The 14,344-nt window shown below is 35.0% G+C and overlaps 2 protein-coding genes across 3 annotated transcripts; both read right to left on the bottom strand.

The window, feature by feature from the left end:
- Nucleotides 1–1,087: 1,087 nt before the first annotated feature.
- Nucleotides 1,088–4,518, bottom strand: LOC129307973 (protein trichome berefringence-like 7). Of its 2 annotated transcripts, none has more exons than XM_054948929.1 (4): nt 3,399–4,518; nt 2,536–2,694; nt 1,877–2,187; nt 1,088–1,577 (listed from the first exon to the last, which is right to left on the bottom strand). In XM_054948929.1, exons 1-3 carry the CDS (start codon nt 4,226–4,228, stop codon nt 1,878–1,880), a joined length of 1,299 nt encoding a protein of 432 aa, XP_054804904.1. In that variant the 5' UTR covers nt 4,229–4,518; the 3' UTR covers nt 1,088–1,577; nt 1,877. The 2 variants fall into 2 exon arrangements, with proteins under 2 accessions (XP_054804904.1, XP_054804902.1); XM_054948927.1 differs by having other exon boundaries at nt 1,088–1,638; nt 3,399–4,516.
- An 8,008-nt stretch (nt 4,519–12,526) lies between these two features.
- On the bottom strand, nt 12,527–13,543 carry LOC129308004 (transcription factor HEC3-like). The gene has a single exon (XM_054948958.1). It carries the CDS (start codon nt 13,502–13,504, stop codon nt 12,851–12,853), a length of 654 nt encoding a protein of 217 aa, XP_054804933.1. The 5' UTR covers nt 13,505–13,543; the 3' UTR covers nt 12,527–12,850.
- Nucleotides 13,544–14,344: the final 801 nt, after the last annotated feature.

Below are 14,344 nucleotides of genomic sequence, written 5' to 3'. Positions count from 1 at the left end.
GGACAATCTATCTATTACATGCTTCTTTAGGTATGGTTATTTCTACATGGTTACTGCACCAGACGTCGCCAAGAAAAAGGTCACGTTATCACAAGCTTGGCCTTGACAGGTTGAGATTGTTTGCACTGAAAAAACACTCCTCAGATGAGACTGCCCCTCAGCTATTAGGGAGGGGCCTCGTGTGTCTTCCAATGTTTTTCCTTGCAATGAACTTCGAGGTATTATTATTATTTTAAAAAAAAAACGACTAGTGAAGCCCTAATTGGAATAGGTAGGGATCCAATTTGTTATATATATATATATATATATATAAGTATTCTCTTATGGGATATAATTAATTAATTATATTCAAAACACTACCAGACATTAAATGCGGACACATTCACTGATGAAGATTTGAACATTAATTTATCACATTGAAAAAGAATCAGCTCATTGCACTAGATTTAAATTAACAAGGGTTATGAGTCTTTGATTTTAAAGACATTTTTGTGACTCAACCTCAAACCCCACTGGTTTCTGCTCTGCTGTAACTAAGACCTCACCTTGTGGTTTCTTTCTTTTAAGGAAAAATCATGACCGCAGACGGGGGCTTTTGTTTTGATAAGAACCAAAAGGTATTTTTGTTAGCCAATTTCTAACATCTTAATTTAAATATTTCATTCAATTCAAGTAAAAGGATAAACAACATTCTGGTCAGCCCATGCTCTGCAATATCTAGTATAAAAAATCAAATTCTATGTTAGGCACTTTCTTGATTGCTAAAAGCATTTAATTATTCTCAATTGTGCATTTTTAAGCTAACTTGCAAGAATTTGATGAACTTGCAATATCTTTGAGATTAATTTTCACTTAGATATCCAGAATTGAGTCAAGCTATTCAATGTTCTAGCAATACAACGTATCACACACTCTTTCTGCTCAACGCATCTAATTCACTCTCAAAGCTAAAAGAAAATTGCCAGTGAAGGGGAAGCAACACAGCTCCATTCAAGATAATGATTAATATGAAACATCTCTGACAGGACAATTGAAAACTGAAAACCAGTGCACTTTAGTGATTCTTGCACACGCATTTCTCTTTGCGTTTTATGGTGGCTATAACATCATCATGACCAAAACAAGAGCCATTACATCCAGACAAAATCGTTACGTCCAAAACACTCTTTCCATTATGAGATAGATACAAAGAATTGGACAAAGAATAAAAGGCAATATATATATATATATATATATGCCTCGATCCCTATTACATTAAGTTTTGGTGAATCTGGTGGAACTGAACTGTGCACTTGTAGAAGATGGAGAATAATGAAAGAATGGTCCTTGCAGCTTTGCTTGTAATTGTTCCTTTTTAGTGAATAGGAGTTTCCAGTTTTCATTCCAAAAAAAAAAAAAGGTGCACTTGTCGCTTGCTCTTAGGAAAACAGGTAAAATCTAAAGCAGTACATAGAACACTAACGGAAGATGGCTGTAGGGCAGTAGCAATCTCTGAATGAACAGTAGCTTCCCAGGGTGATAATGTCAGGTTGTGAGTGAGCTCTGGTTCAGCCATAGAGTCTGAACTGTGAGGTATGCTAGTCAAAATACAAATCAAAGAAAGCCAATCTTTAATTTGCAGCCAGAAGTATAGTCAACCTGAGGGCAGAAGTTATTGACAAGAATAAGCTACTACAAGAACAAATAGTACGTCTAATAGAATAAAGTAAGAACTTGTTTTTGGGACTGGATCAAGAAAAAGGACTGCCAGGACAAATTGTTATTTTGACTCAGATTTCATTTCATTTGGATCAACAAAACTTGAGTAAGCTTAAACCACACAAGATGCTCCAAGGCTGAATGAAAGAAAAAAACATAAGAAAGAAACTGAACTCACTCTATGATTTCATGTGCTGGAAACGAAATTCATAATTGGTAGATAGTTGTGAAAGGATAATTTCATTCCACGTATCAGGTACTCCAGGTAGACACCAGTGGCTACAATCTTGGATAGATGGATTATCACTCCAGTTACCAACATGTGCATCACTTCGAAAAGCTGTCATAGATGTGACATGAAGAACATTGATGGGAACTGTGACATTTTTTACTACTTCAGAAACTATGTCTGAAAACAAACTTTGGTCCCTTCCATCAGTTTCTAGCATGGGGTACTGGGTCACGGTGCAAGTCCACTGAGGTTGATCACTGATTCAGACAAGACTGGATCAGTAAGGTTGGCCAGTGCAAATTTAAACTAGAAAATTTTCATTTTTCAGATTGAAAGCTTGGGGAACAATTGACATTTCAAAAGGCTAACATTCCAGCATAATGGAAAACACAAGCTAAAGTGAGCAAAAGCAGCCACTGAAGCTACAAGCCTACAACGATATAATGATGTCCTAAAGGCGAGAAAGGTGAAGAAAAAGATAATACAACACGGCTCTTATATCAGACAGGCTCACCAGGAGAAAGAGTAGATTCAAAAAAATCATACATAGGAAAAAACCTAACAACTTTTAATAGAGCATCATGTTACCAACTAGGTAGGAATACCTCCAGTGGGATGGCTCATAAGTCCTAAAGAAGACACGTGTTCTATTTTTGTTGATATTTCTCTCTATCCATGACGCCCAAGTGCCAAGTGCCGTTTTGAAGGCGATAGGAATTGACATCCCAATTTTCAATGACCTTCCGAGTTGGAAATAGCAACCCCTGTTGCATTCAGATAAAATACACAGGCAGAAACAAACTTAAAAACCACACCGATCTTGGCGGATGAAAATACACCTCAAGTCTCACAAACATAATTCATTATCTGATTGTATAAAGATATGTACTAAATATTATGTCAAAAATAAGTCTTTCTGCTTTAATTTGAAACAGAGGATAGTTAAAAAAAAAAATCAATAAGGCTAATTAGTGAACAATATCAGGATAAAACTAGACATGTCTCAATATTCATTGGCTACGACAAACATAACCAAAAACCAAGTGAGATAGAATAAAATCAATACTCAAGTGCATAAAGTCTCATTCATCTCGATTGTCAAGTATCTTGAATGTGAAAACAACTGCAGAAAGGACTTATGACAACAATTGGAAAGGCAATTCACCCCGACATCTAAGAATACGTTTATAAGCAGCATTTTGTCAGAATTTTCTTGCAGCTCTGGTTTATATCATGGAGAAGTTCAACAAACATCACTTGCAATTTCCTTGAACAATAGCATTTCAAAACTACAAAATCAATCACAAGCTATTAAAATAAACTGCTTTGCAAGCTTTGCCATTGGTAAAGATAACTAAGAGAAGTAAGAGTGAAGCAATAAACAGCAGAAGAAAAAATTGTATCCAATATGTCCATAAACATAATGACACTAAACTGAGTATTGAATGTTACAAAGAAAAGAACTTACGCGTCAAAAAGTTTAGATGGCACCCACCAATGCCCAGTGTTGAATATAAGAACATCAGAATCAACCCACCGGTCACTAATATCATCCAACCTGTCCAATCTAAGCGTTGATTTAACCCTCTTTGGTGCATGTTTAGGTACCGGACCTGGTTGTACTAGGAAAACCGATCGAAAAAATTCAATGGTAAAATTGAAGGCACTGAACCGAACGCCTAAGAATCTAATTCTCTTTGATATCTTATTTTGGTTTACTTCATAAACGCTCTGTTTATCTCTTACACCAGTCATCAGCATACATATCAGTGACTCCCATTGAGTCCTACTCATAGAATCGCCAACGAAAACAATTCTCTTGCCTCGAAACATCTCCAGAACACTACTTGCATCAAACCTCGGAATATCACAATCATTGGGTTTCCACCTCCAATTAAGATAACTCGAGTCTTTTCGTCCATTAGCGAAGCAATTGAATCCTCGTTCTACAAAAGGGCACTCTGACGCATTGTACAATGGGAACGGCGGCTCCTGGACCCACCTTCCCTCATAAACATCACAGCTTTTTAACGATCTGTTAAAGTTGGAGACACGCTGGTCGTGAAAGATAGCGTGGCTAAGGTTAGGGAGTAAGTACAGATATCCTACACCAGTGGCCACGAAGAATGAAATTAGGGACCCAACAATCACAAGCACGTGAACGTGAAACCACCGGGAGAGCCAGAGCCGTCTGAATCGGTTAGCTTTAGGACTCGCAACACTGATGGACCTTCGATTGAAGGACGTCGTCGTCGTTATTGAAATGCCCCGATTCAAAACACTCATAATCCCAATCATCCACCGCAACAAACATATCAGACGTTCAAGTTCAAGTCTGTAATTTGTAAGATAGCATGAACCGAATCGAATTTCAGATTCAAGAGTGAAAACGGAAGAGGTTGTGCAGCTGAAATTGATGGTGAGAGGTCTGAACTTTGAAGTTTGAAGTTTGAAGGAAGAGCTGAAAACAACAGAGAACGAGACCCTCGGTACCGGGAAGTACGGATGTAGAAACTGTGGACATAGGTGCAATTGGGATGGAAGACGAAGGTCAATGTGGTCAATTCGCTGGAAGCGACACTTCTACAATCTTCCAAAAATCCTGATTCCTGACTCGTGAGTTGCGAATGCCACGATGCCCGAGGAAGCACAATTATAAATAGGTTATTAAATCATAATTTGATCCTAAATTATAAGGTTAGAAACGATTTAAATCTGAACTCATAGTTAATATATTTTAAATCTGAATAATCAAATTTGGGTAATGTCGCCTTCACTGTTTTTTTTTTCCAAGCAAAACAAGCCATTTTATTAATATCATTAAAAAACATTATACTCATTAATCTTCTTTAAAGGAAAAAGTCAAAAAACCTATGATTACAACCCATCAAAATTATGGAAAAGTGAGTAAACCTAAAGTACGACCTACAAGAAAATAAAGGAAAGCAAGTAAACCTAAGTTACACAACCTATGAGAAAACACAAACAAAAACCAACAAATATGAAACTGCCACCGTCAACTAATACCCACCTTCAACTTTGCCTCAGTGCTTCCACCATTAAGATCATCCTACATTATTATAACCAGAGAAAATGGTGGCCATCCTTGCGGTACCATGCTTCTCATAACACCAGCTGCCAAATAATCTACAACACCATTACCTCCACAAGCCACAAGGGCTATAGAACAATTTTTATCAGCATAAAAAAAACTCAAAGCACTTCAGCAATAAATCCAAACAAAACCACTCACAGCCAATAGCATCTCTAGTCAAAACCCTCTTATATAAATCTTGACAATTAGTTTTAATTATTACATTCACATCACTGAATAAATATTTCATCATCAAAGCTTCCAATAGAGCCAAGCACTCTATCATAAAAGCAGAATCAGCAGCCAGTTCCTTCCCTAAACCATCCATGAATTGACCCATATAATCCCTGCTAATCAATCCAATAGCTGCTTTCTTCCTTTTAACACAGAATGCCCCATCTACATTCACCTTCATGCAACCTAATTCTAGCTTCCTCCAACTAGTGGCTTTATTATAATCCACAGCAGATATCTGCACTTTCCTTTTTTGGCTTGCCAAGGAGTTCCAAAATTCATCCACCATTCCTATAGCTTTCCTGAGACACAAACCAGCATTAATATCTACATGTTCAAACAAGAAATTGTGCTTGGTTTTCTAAATCATCCAGCATAAAGTTGTAAATAGCAATTGCATCGTCATCCAACCCATCATTTCCCATAATCCACTCTTCCCACCATTTATCCAATCTAGTTACCTTCCATTTATCAAACTTCAAAGCCAAGGGAGATCAATACCAGCAACTCTTAACCCACGAACAAAAAAACAACAGATGCTCAATAGTCTGTATCTGCTCATGACAGATGCAACACCCTAGATCAGACATGCATTGCCTTTTAAACAAAGCATCTCTGGTAGCTAAAGCACCATGAACAGCATGCTAGGGAAAATGAGAGATCTTTGGAGGCATTTTCACTTTCCAAATATCCTTCCACACCCCCTTTGCTGTCATATGCAAAATACCAAGATTTTTCACAGTCACACATTTCTCTTCCTCCATAGCCACCTCATTTCCCAATTTGAGAACATATGAACCATCTTTACTTCTCAACCAAATCTGCTTATTAGCACTCCTTGTTAATGGCATTCTAATCTTACAAATCTACTCCTTCTCCTCCAAACTAATCCATTCTTCAATTAATCTCAGATCCCATATGCCATTATCAATCAATCACATACCCTTAAATCCCTTAAGTCCGCCTAGGATACTACACCAAAGCTTTCACATTTCATAGCAGTCTCGAAAGACAAGCAATTCATTCTCAGTAGGTTCATTGCACCATGAGTAAGATGAGTTCGACATCAGACCACATTTCAAGTGTAACTGATTCGTGAGGAGCTTGTTATGGGCCATAAGCCACATGAATGTCTTGGTTCGCTATGGGCATTGAAGCTGCCAGATTCTTTCCCAATTATATACCCCTGCCAGGGTCATTGTTATTTATAAGACAATAAGCCGACCTCACCGAAAAGGCTCCACTTCCCATTTCTATTTGACAGATCCACTATCACCATTAACCTCAATACCCACCTGCACCTTATCCCAAGTAGCCCTGATTCCTGCCCAAAAATTTGATCCCGGTCTCTTATTATCAATCTGTGGTAGGAGATCATTTCCACATTTGTACTTCTCAGAAATGACTTTAACCCATAACGCATCACGGTTAATAAGGTTCCAACCTGCTTTCATCATGAATGCTTTATTTTGTGAAGCCATATGGCAAATGCCTAACCCACCCCTTTTTTAACTACTACAAACCGCACCCAAGTTCAATAAATGAATCTTTTTATTCTCATTTGTATGACCCCTGAGAAATTCTTTGCTACTTCTATCTAGCTGGTCACAAGTACTTATAGGTAGATTGGAAGTTTGCATAGTGTAACTAGGAATAGTTGTAGTAACGACAGAAACCAAAGTTGCACGTCCCGCAAGAGACAAAGAGGAAGCCTTCCAATTTGACTAGCGGAATTTCACCTTATCCACCTTATCCTTAAAAGAATCCTTATCAACATGCTTATGATGAAGAGAGACTCTCAAATAGTTCCCCAACTCTGCAGTTTTATTAAACCCCAACATCTAACTAATATCCTCCCGTTTGCTATTATGGACATTTTCAACAAAAAAAAAAGGAAAGAAAACATCCTGGTTTTGGAGGCATTCACTTCCATCTTAGAGAAGTTATAAAAACACTGTAAGACTTTGCTAATAACATAAGCTTGCTGTAAAGATGCGTTAGCAAAGAGGAGGATATCATTAGCCAAAAATAAATGAGAAATAGGAGGACCAATTTTACCAAGCCAAATGGATCTCCAGTTACTTGAGCCAATCTGTTGCTTGATTAAATGAGCCAGCTTCTCCGTGTGCATAACAAAAAGATAAGGAGATAATGGACCTCCTTCGTGCACCGACGGGATGATTTGAAGCCATTAGCTCTCCTTCCATTCCAAAGAAGTTGCATATTAATTGTTGTTACAAAACGACATCAATTATATAAGAGGGAAAATTAAGCTCCTGTAAGCAAGTGATAAAAAACTGCACTTAAGTTTGTCATATACTTTCTCCACATCTATTTTAATAGCCATAAACCCACAACAACCCTTCATGATACGTATAGAGTGGACTACTTCTTGTGCCACCACAATGTTACCAGAGCTATGTCTACTTGAAACAAAACTGCATTGATTAGGAGTGATCACCTGAGGCAGAAAACTCTTTATTCTATTAGCCACAATCTTTGTATTGGATTTAAAAAATAAAAATGAGTACCTTAGTTTCACTTGATTGATAAACAAAATTTGCAACAACAAAAAAAAAAAGTCATTTTCTATTTAGTTTTAGTCACTGAGGTAATTATTTTTCAAGTAAAGTAATTCTTTTTTAAGGTGCAATAGTCACTGAGGGCAAATATATCATTTTATCAAGAATTAAAATGTGAGACAAGTCCTAGGGGAATAAGTCCTAGGGGAATAAATAATAATTACCACGTTTCTTGATACTTAATTATCATTTATATTTTCAATAATATTTTTTGTAATTTCTCTACACTAATTTTGTTCCATATTTAATAATAACAAAACCATAATTGAGTGAATGAAGAGTAATCTACATTATGTAATCTCTAAACAAAATCTATAAGTAAACAATTTATATGAATTTTTTTTTCATATTTTGATTCCATAATGGCATTATCAAGGTTTTGAAGCTCATCAAACATACTATTGACCACAATTTTTTGTTTCAATTTGAAGTTTTATTCCCATATCATCCATTATCTTAATTAATAAAAAATCAATCTCCTTGGTCAAACTGAGCATTAGTTTGTCTGTTATGAGATGAGTTGGTTCGCCCACTTGCAGCTTATCATAATGATTCTATGATTAAATTATGTTACGGTCTCTTCATTAGATAATGTTCTAATTACCATTTGCAGAATTACATTTAGGGCTCCAATATATAAGCAAGGAAAACTTGGTCAAAAGGACCAAAAGGCCCAATATTACTAGCTCGTGCACTGATTCTTCATGCCTCGGTTAAAAGATACTCCTTGGGTCTTTAATATAGGGTATTTTTGTAAAAATTTATTTTATCTTTAAATATAAGAGAGTGTCATGATATTTTTAATTAATTAAATAATTTTATCCTTACCTTAAAAAAAAAGATATTAATTGTATGCTTTACCTACAACCACCATGATATTAATTGAAATTATTAGGGACAAAATTGAAAAATTAATGTAATTTAATGAGATTTTAACTAAATAATAATTTTTATTTGGTATGAGTGATTTGGTTAAAAACACTTATATAGGGATTGAGAGAGTATAAGGCATTTTTAATCAAATTACACTACCAATCATATTTTCCCTTATTTAATAGAATGTCTCATTTAAAGGTGAAGAATTGAATAGTTTATTTATCAATAATATTTTTTAGAAAAACTCATTAATTACATATTAAAAAAATAAAAATATTTATATTTTTTAACATCTAATCTTGAGAAAGGTATTATATTTTTAAATGGAGGAGATCTTTCATAGTAGCTAGTAAACTTTTAGACCCATGTTAGATTTTGAGTTTTAATTAAATAATAAATATGCATTTTCTCTAATTTTTTATAAGAGAATTTCTTTAGAGAATTTGTTAAAATTTTCAATAAAACAATAGAAGTAATTTCCAATAATTATTCGCATATCATTTTTTAAATAAGCTGTCCTTATAAATTTTTATTACATTTATATCTCATGATGTCTGATCGAAAGATTCAATAACAAAAGGTTAAGAGCAAGAGGAGGGGAAGAAAGTAAGGTGGGCCCATTAGAAGCCCATTAAAAAAAATTTAGTATACCTAGCTTAGGATTGAGAAAAAGAAATTTGATTTTTATATTTGATTAAATATACTTAAAAGTAAAGATACTAAAATGCCCTCGATCTTCACCAAAATGTTTGTCCCCATCACTCCTTTTAATTTCTTCTTCATCGATTAAACCACCCAAATTAAAAGGCCACAACAACTTTAAGATCAGAACAGTCTTCTACAAAACTTGAAGCAACAAATCAGAACCTACAATTTTGTTGAACCAATACCTTAGTCCCAATAGTTATGACTCCACAAAACCCCCCATGATTCTTGACCAGAATTAACAAAAAAAAAAAAAAAAAATCGTATGGTGGGGCTGTAATGTTCCATCGTTCTAATTAATGTTAGGTTCTTTGCAATGTGTCAACCTTCCAATATTAGTTTTTCTCCATTCTTTTCATAATAATTAAGTTCTACATAAAATGAGATACATTTTGATATCTCATGAGATGGTGCAATTTTGAATTTTTAACTATTTTTCAAAGAAAATGAAAAAAAAATTCACAAATTTTTAGATATTTTTTCTTTGAAAATTGTAATAAAAAAATTCATAGTTTTATCGTTATAATATATATCAAAATATCCCTCACTTCAATTAGAATTTGATAATCAAAAGAAAAAAAATCAATTGGAAGGTTGCGGCAATACAATAAGATCGCTGAAGCATGGAAAAAGAAAAATCAAACCCAAAACAAAAATATTAGATTTAATTAGTTGGACTGAAGGGTGCGTGAAGGCAATATTCCACACAGAGACGCACACATATATATCAACCCCGAAAAAGAGAAAATTTTAATTTGAAGCTGCTGGAAGACAAAATGCACCAAATTAACTAATTAATATTGCATCCGTGCCCCTCAATTAATTAGTTAGATACATACAAAAGATTAATCTGACAAAAAAGTGGCTATATGTGTGTGTGTGTGTGTGTGTGGGGAGACATCATGGAACCTGTAGGGTATATATTACAAAAATTAAATCTAGAACCAATGCTAGCTGTAATTCTGACAAAAAAAAAAATGCTAGCTGTATTAGTCATGCATCTCTTTACACACACACGCACATCAGTATTCAAATTCAATAACAGATCATCATATGTCGCACTACATTGTATGCGGACTAGTTCATATATTTGTCACTGTAACAAATGCTTCTGTAATATCATTATTTATTTATGTACTGATAATCTATTGACGAAAGCTTACTGGCGATATATACTGTAGGCTGTACAAAAGTCTTCCAATCTAATACAGTCCTATCCAACTTGAAACAAACCCGATCCTGTCTGATTTAGATAAAGACTGAAAAGACTAGACTCTTTTTTCAGGTCGGATTAAACAAGAGACCGAGCATCTAAACTACTTGGTTCAATTCGGTCCTATAAATTTATTTAATATCATTACAATTAATTTATGAATTATTATTACAATAAGTTAATTTATAATGATAATTAGTCATTTTTTGTGTTTTATACTTGTGAAGTCATAAATATTGAGCAAAATTTTAGCATTAACCAATCTCAACCCTCTCTTGTTATTGTTGAAATTTGCCATTAACTTGGTGTAATGGACTTTAGACATGTTGAAAGTTATTTAATGTGGTTGAATGTTGTTTAACTTAAATCATTTGTATTGTAATTAAAATATTTTTTTATTGTTATTGGAGACTGTTTTGAATTTATATTTGTTATTATTGTGATAAAAATTTTATATGACTATAAAAGTAATTTTTTGTTGTTGTTGTGATAAATTTTTCTTAGTTGCAGTTATATTAGCAGCACGATCGTTCCCATTTCCAGTATTAAACCAGAGAGAGGGGTGCATATATATATATATATATATATTATATACCACTAGAACTTGGTAAATTTATGACCATATATGTTAATTGTTAATCAGACTATGCGTATATTGATAAAATGTAAACGAATGAAAATCTGACAATAAAATTTTGAATCACAAGAAAATTAATTTTTAAAAGATTTTACCCCTAACCTAATACTTTTCCATGAGAAAATGAGACACATGACCCTACACGCAAAACTCAAACATGTCAATGTTATGTTCAAACTTGGTGAGAGAGGTGGAGTTGTCACTGAAATAACTTGCTGTTTAAAACAAAATGTTCACTTTTATAACTTATAGCAGACAGTAATTTTATTTTATTTTTTTTGACCAGTGATATATAGTTTTAATTTACTTTCAAGTCGTGTTTGTTAGCAAACATATTACAATTAAAAAACAGAAAAGATTGTAGTGGGAACTAATTAATTGATACATTGCATATATGCAAAAAGGTTCCATGAAAATTTTATGATAAAAAATTGAAAAATCCATCATAAAAATCTTGGGACGCTCTGAAAGTGTGACAATCTTTTCTTGCAACAAATTAATTTTTCTTTCTTTGTATATATAACAAAATAAAACACTCAATATTTTATTACGTCCTGATATTTAGTATTCCGTTTATTTTTTTTTTTTAAATTTGGAGTTACTTCAAACTAGTTTTAATCTTAACGGAGAAATGAATAATGAAAGCAGAAACTTTTTAGAGTGGGGGGGGGGAATATAGGGAAAGAAGATCAAAAGATTTGGTGTTCAGTGCAAAATGGAAAGAATTAAGTAGGTTGAATCAAATGCAGAATCTGGATTTACAGTTTCTGGAATTAGCAGAGTCTGGTATATATATTTCAGCAAGAAGCTGATCCCTGCATAATTAACCAAACCCAGAATTGTATATGCATAGTCAATCCATTGTAAACGTAAAAGCTGATAAAGATAGATATATCAGCTTTAAGTTTGGCCTAATAACTTCATCACTTTCTCTCACCCCTTTAGGGCTTCCTTTCCACATCATGACTCTCTCTCACACATAACTCATTAAAATTCCAAGCCACTCAAACCATAATCCTAAGTTTCAGTGTATCCGAACGAACACACACGCACACATGTATATAAACTGTCATCGATCTGGTCGTCTGATCGCAGGAAGCTTGTGTATTTAAGCAATTATACACATTCACATATCAAGCTTTCATAGGAAATTAAATGTATTATTAATGAAACACGGCTAGTTCCATCAAGCATATATGAACACTGCGAGAAACGAAATAGACATACAAGCCCACAAATTAACCTGAAAATCCGAACAGCACTTACAAATAAACAATACAACCCATAGGAAAAACGTAACCAGAAAATACAACGTGCTGGTAACCCCGCGTGAACACTTGCTAATAATGCTGAGAAGTGAGGGCTGCTTTCTTTCCCCCCTTCTTGAGAACCTTAAACACAGCATTCCCAATATTCTCTCTCTCTCTCTCTCTCTCTATATATATATATATATATATGGCTGTACCCAGCCAACCACTATGATTATTCTAATATTCTAAACACCGATCAGACAGTATTAATTAATTGCTTGCTAGATCCCTCTCTTCGTATTTGCACAGTAATCGACATGATACCCAAGCTAATTATTCAGTAATTCATCAATTACCTCATAGTGAAACCAGGAGGAGCTATCACCGGCGTTGGCGGAGGCGGGGGAGGAAGTGGGGAGTAGTGTGTTTGGTGTACAAGGCCAATCGGCGAGCGTGGCGGAGGTGATGGTAGCCATATTGTTGCAGTGTTGGGGTGGAACTGGTGGTGGTTGAGATTGGAGCAACCTGATTTGTCTCTTCAAGAATTTGACGTAGCGAATGGCTTCGTCGAGCATGGAGGCGGTGTCGAGCTTGGTTCCTCCGGGGACGAGTTTCTGCAGAATTCGGATTTTCTCGCTGATCCTCTCACGGCGGTGTCGGGCGGCGACACTTAACGGGTCGTCACTGACCCGGACGTTCCGCCGCTTAGGTTTCTTGATGGTGGAGGGGTCGATGTCCGCGGGCTGTAAAGCTGCGATCCTGTACATCATCTCCTTCATGGCTCCAAGCTCTTCTTCTTCTTCCCTTTCCTCTTCCTCTCCTTCTTGTCCCAAGTTGATCCCAAACGTGTCACTGGTAAGAAAACCAGAAGCAGAGGAAGAAGACGACGACGATGCCAAAGATATTGGGGTTCGGAGAGGGAACGTAATGGGCCAATTAGAAGAAGTCATATTCGTATTCCAGATTGGGTTATCATTAATCATGTTAACACCACTGGTGAAGGAGGGATGAGTGTTCTGGTAATTGGCATTCTCACGATTATTGCAGGTAGATTCTGTGAATTAATTATATTGAAAAAGCTACCCAGACCTATATATATAGATAGATAGATGCTATTGGAGGAGGTTAGTTTTGAGTACTGTTGCTAATAACACAATCTGTGTCTGATGGCTGAAGAGCTATGTGGCATGGAAAGGAGGGCTTTTTAGTGCAAAAGGGATGGGGATGAATCATCAATTAATGAAAAGAAAAGGGGAGATCATGAATGCGTTTCTGCACCAACCAAAAGAGATGAAAGAAAAATCAATAATAAATTATGAATGAGTTAAACTGATAGCATGAAGGGGCAGTAAAAGCAAAAGTAATAGTCTAGCTAGGGTACGTATGAGAAACAATTGGACCTTAGGAAGATTATTAGCAACTTTCTCTGCATTCAGCATCCACATAAAGAGAAACTGGTACAAGATTGCTATACATTATATATGAGGTTCACATTTCAATGTTCTAAATCAAATATATATACTTCCTCCTCCATTCTAGATGTAGGTGCTAGCTATGGCTAGATAACCATTCCATTAAATCCACGTATGTTATTGTGTCATGATACACTTGTTAAGTGAGTGAATTTAGGTTATTTACTCTTGGATCTCCAAATCTACTAGTTGATGAGCTTGTTGTTCTAGTTATGAATATTGTAAGATATATCGATTTATTTTGTTTCATAAATTTATAATTTTTTTCTCTCAAGTGTCTTTTTTGAAGCTAATGAGAGTTAAATGGAGCTAATGAAAGTTAATAAACTCATTAGATGTGAGTTTGGACTT

Source organism: Prosopis cineraria, unplaced genomic scaffold (assembly GCF_029017545.1).
Source record: "Prosopis cineraria cultivar Desert tree isolate PC_DT_omini unplaced genomic scaffold, ASM2901754v1 PC4, whole genome shotgun sequence".
NCBI lineage: Eukaryota > Viridiplantae > Streptophyta > Magnoliopsida > Fabales > Fabaceae > Prosopis > Prosopis cineraria.
This window is presented reverse-complemented; position numbering and strand designations above follow the sequence as displayed.

Bases quoted from the DNA above. Each gene is read 5' to 3' on its own strand.
- LOC129308004 (XM_054948958.1), bottom strand. From the start codon at position 13,504: ATGATTAATGATAACCCAATCTGGAATACGAATATGACTTCTTCTAAT.
- LOC129307973 (XM_054948929.1), bottom strand. From the start codon at position 4,228: ATGATTGGGATTATGAGTGTTTTGAATCGGGGCATTTCAATAACGACG. The intron at 2,695-3,398 runs GTAAGTTCTTTT...TGAATGCAACAG, and splicing joins CCATCTAAACTTTTTGACGC to GGGTTGCTATTTCCAACTCG. The intron at 2,188-2,535 runs GTATTCCTACCT...TGTCTGAATCAG, and splicing joins TATGAGCCATCCCACTGGAG to TGATCAACCTCAGTGGACTT.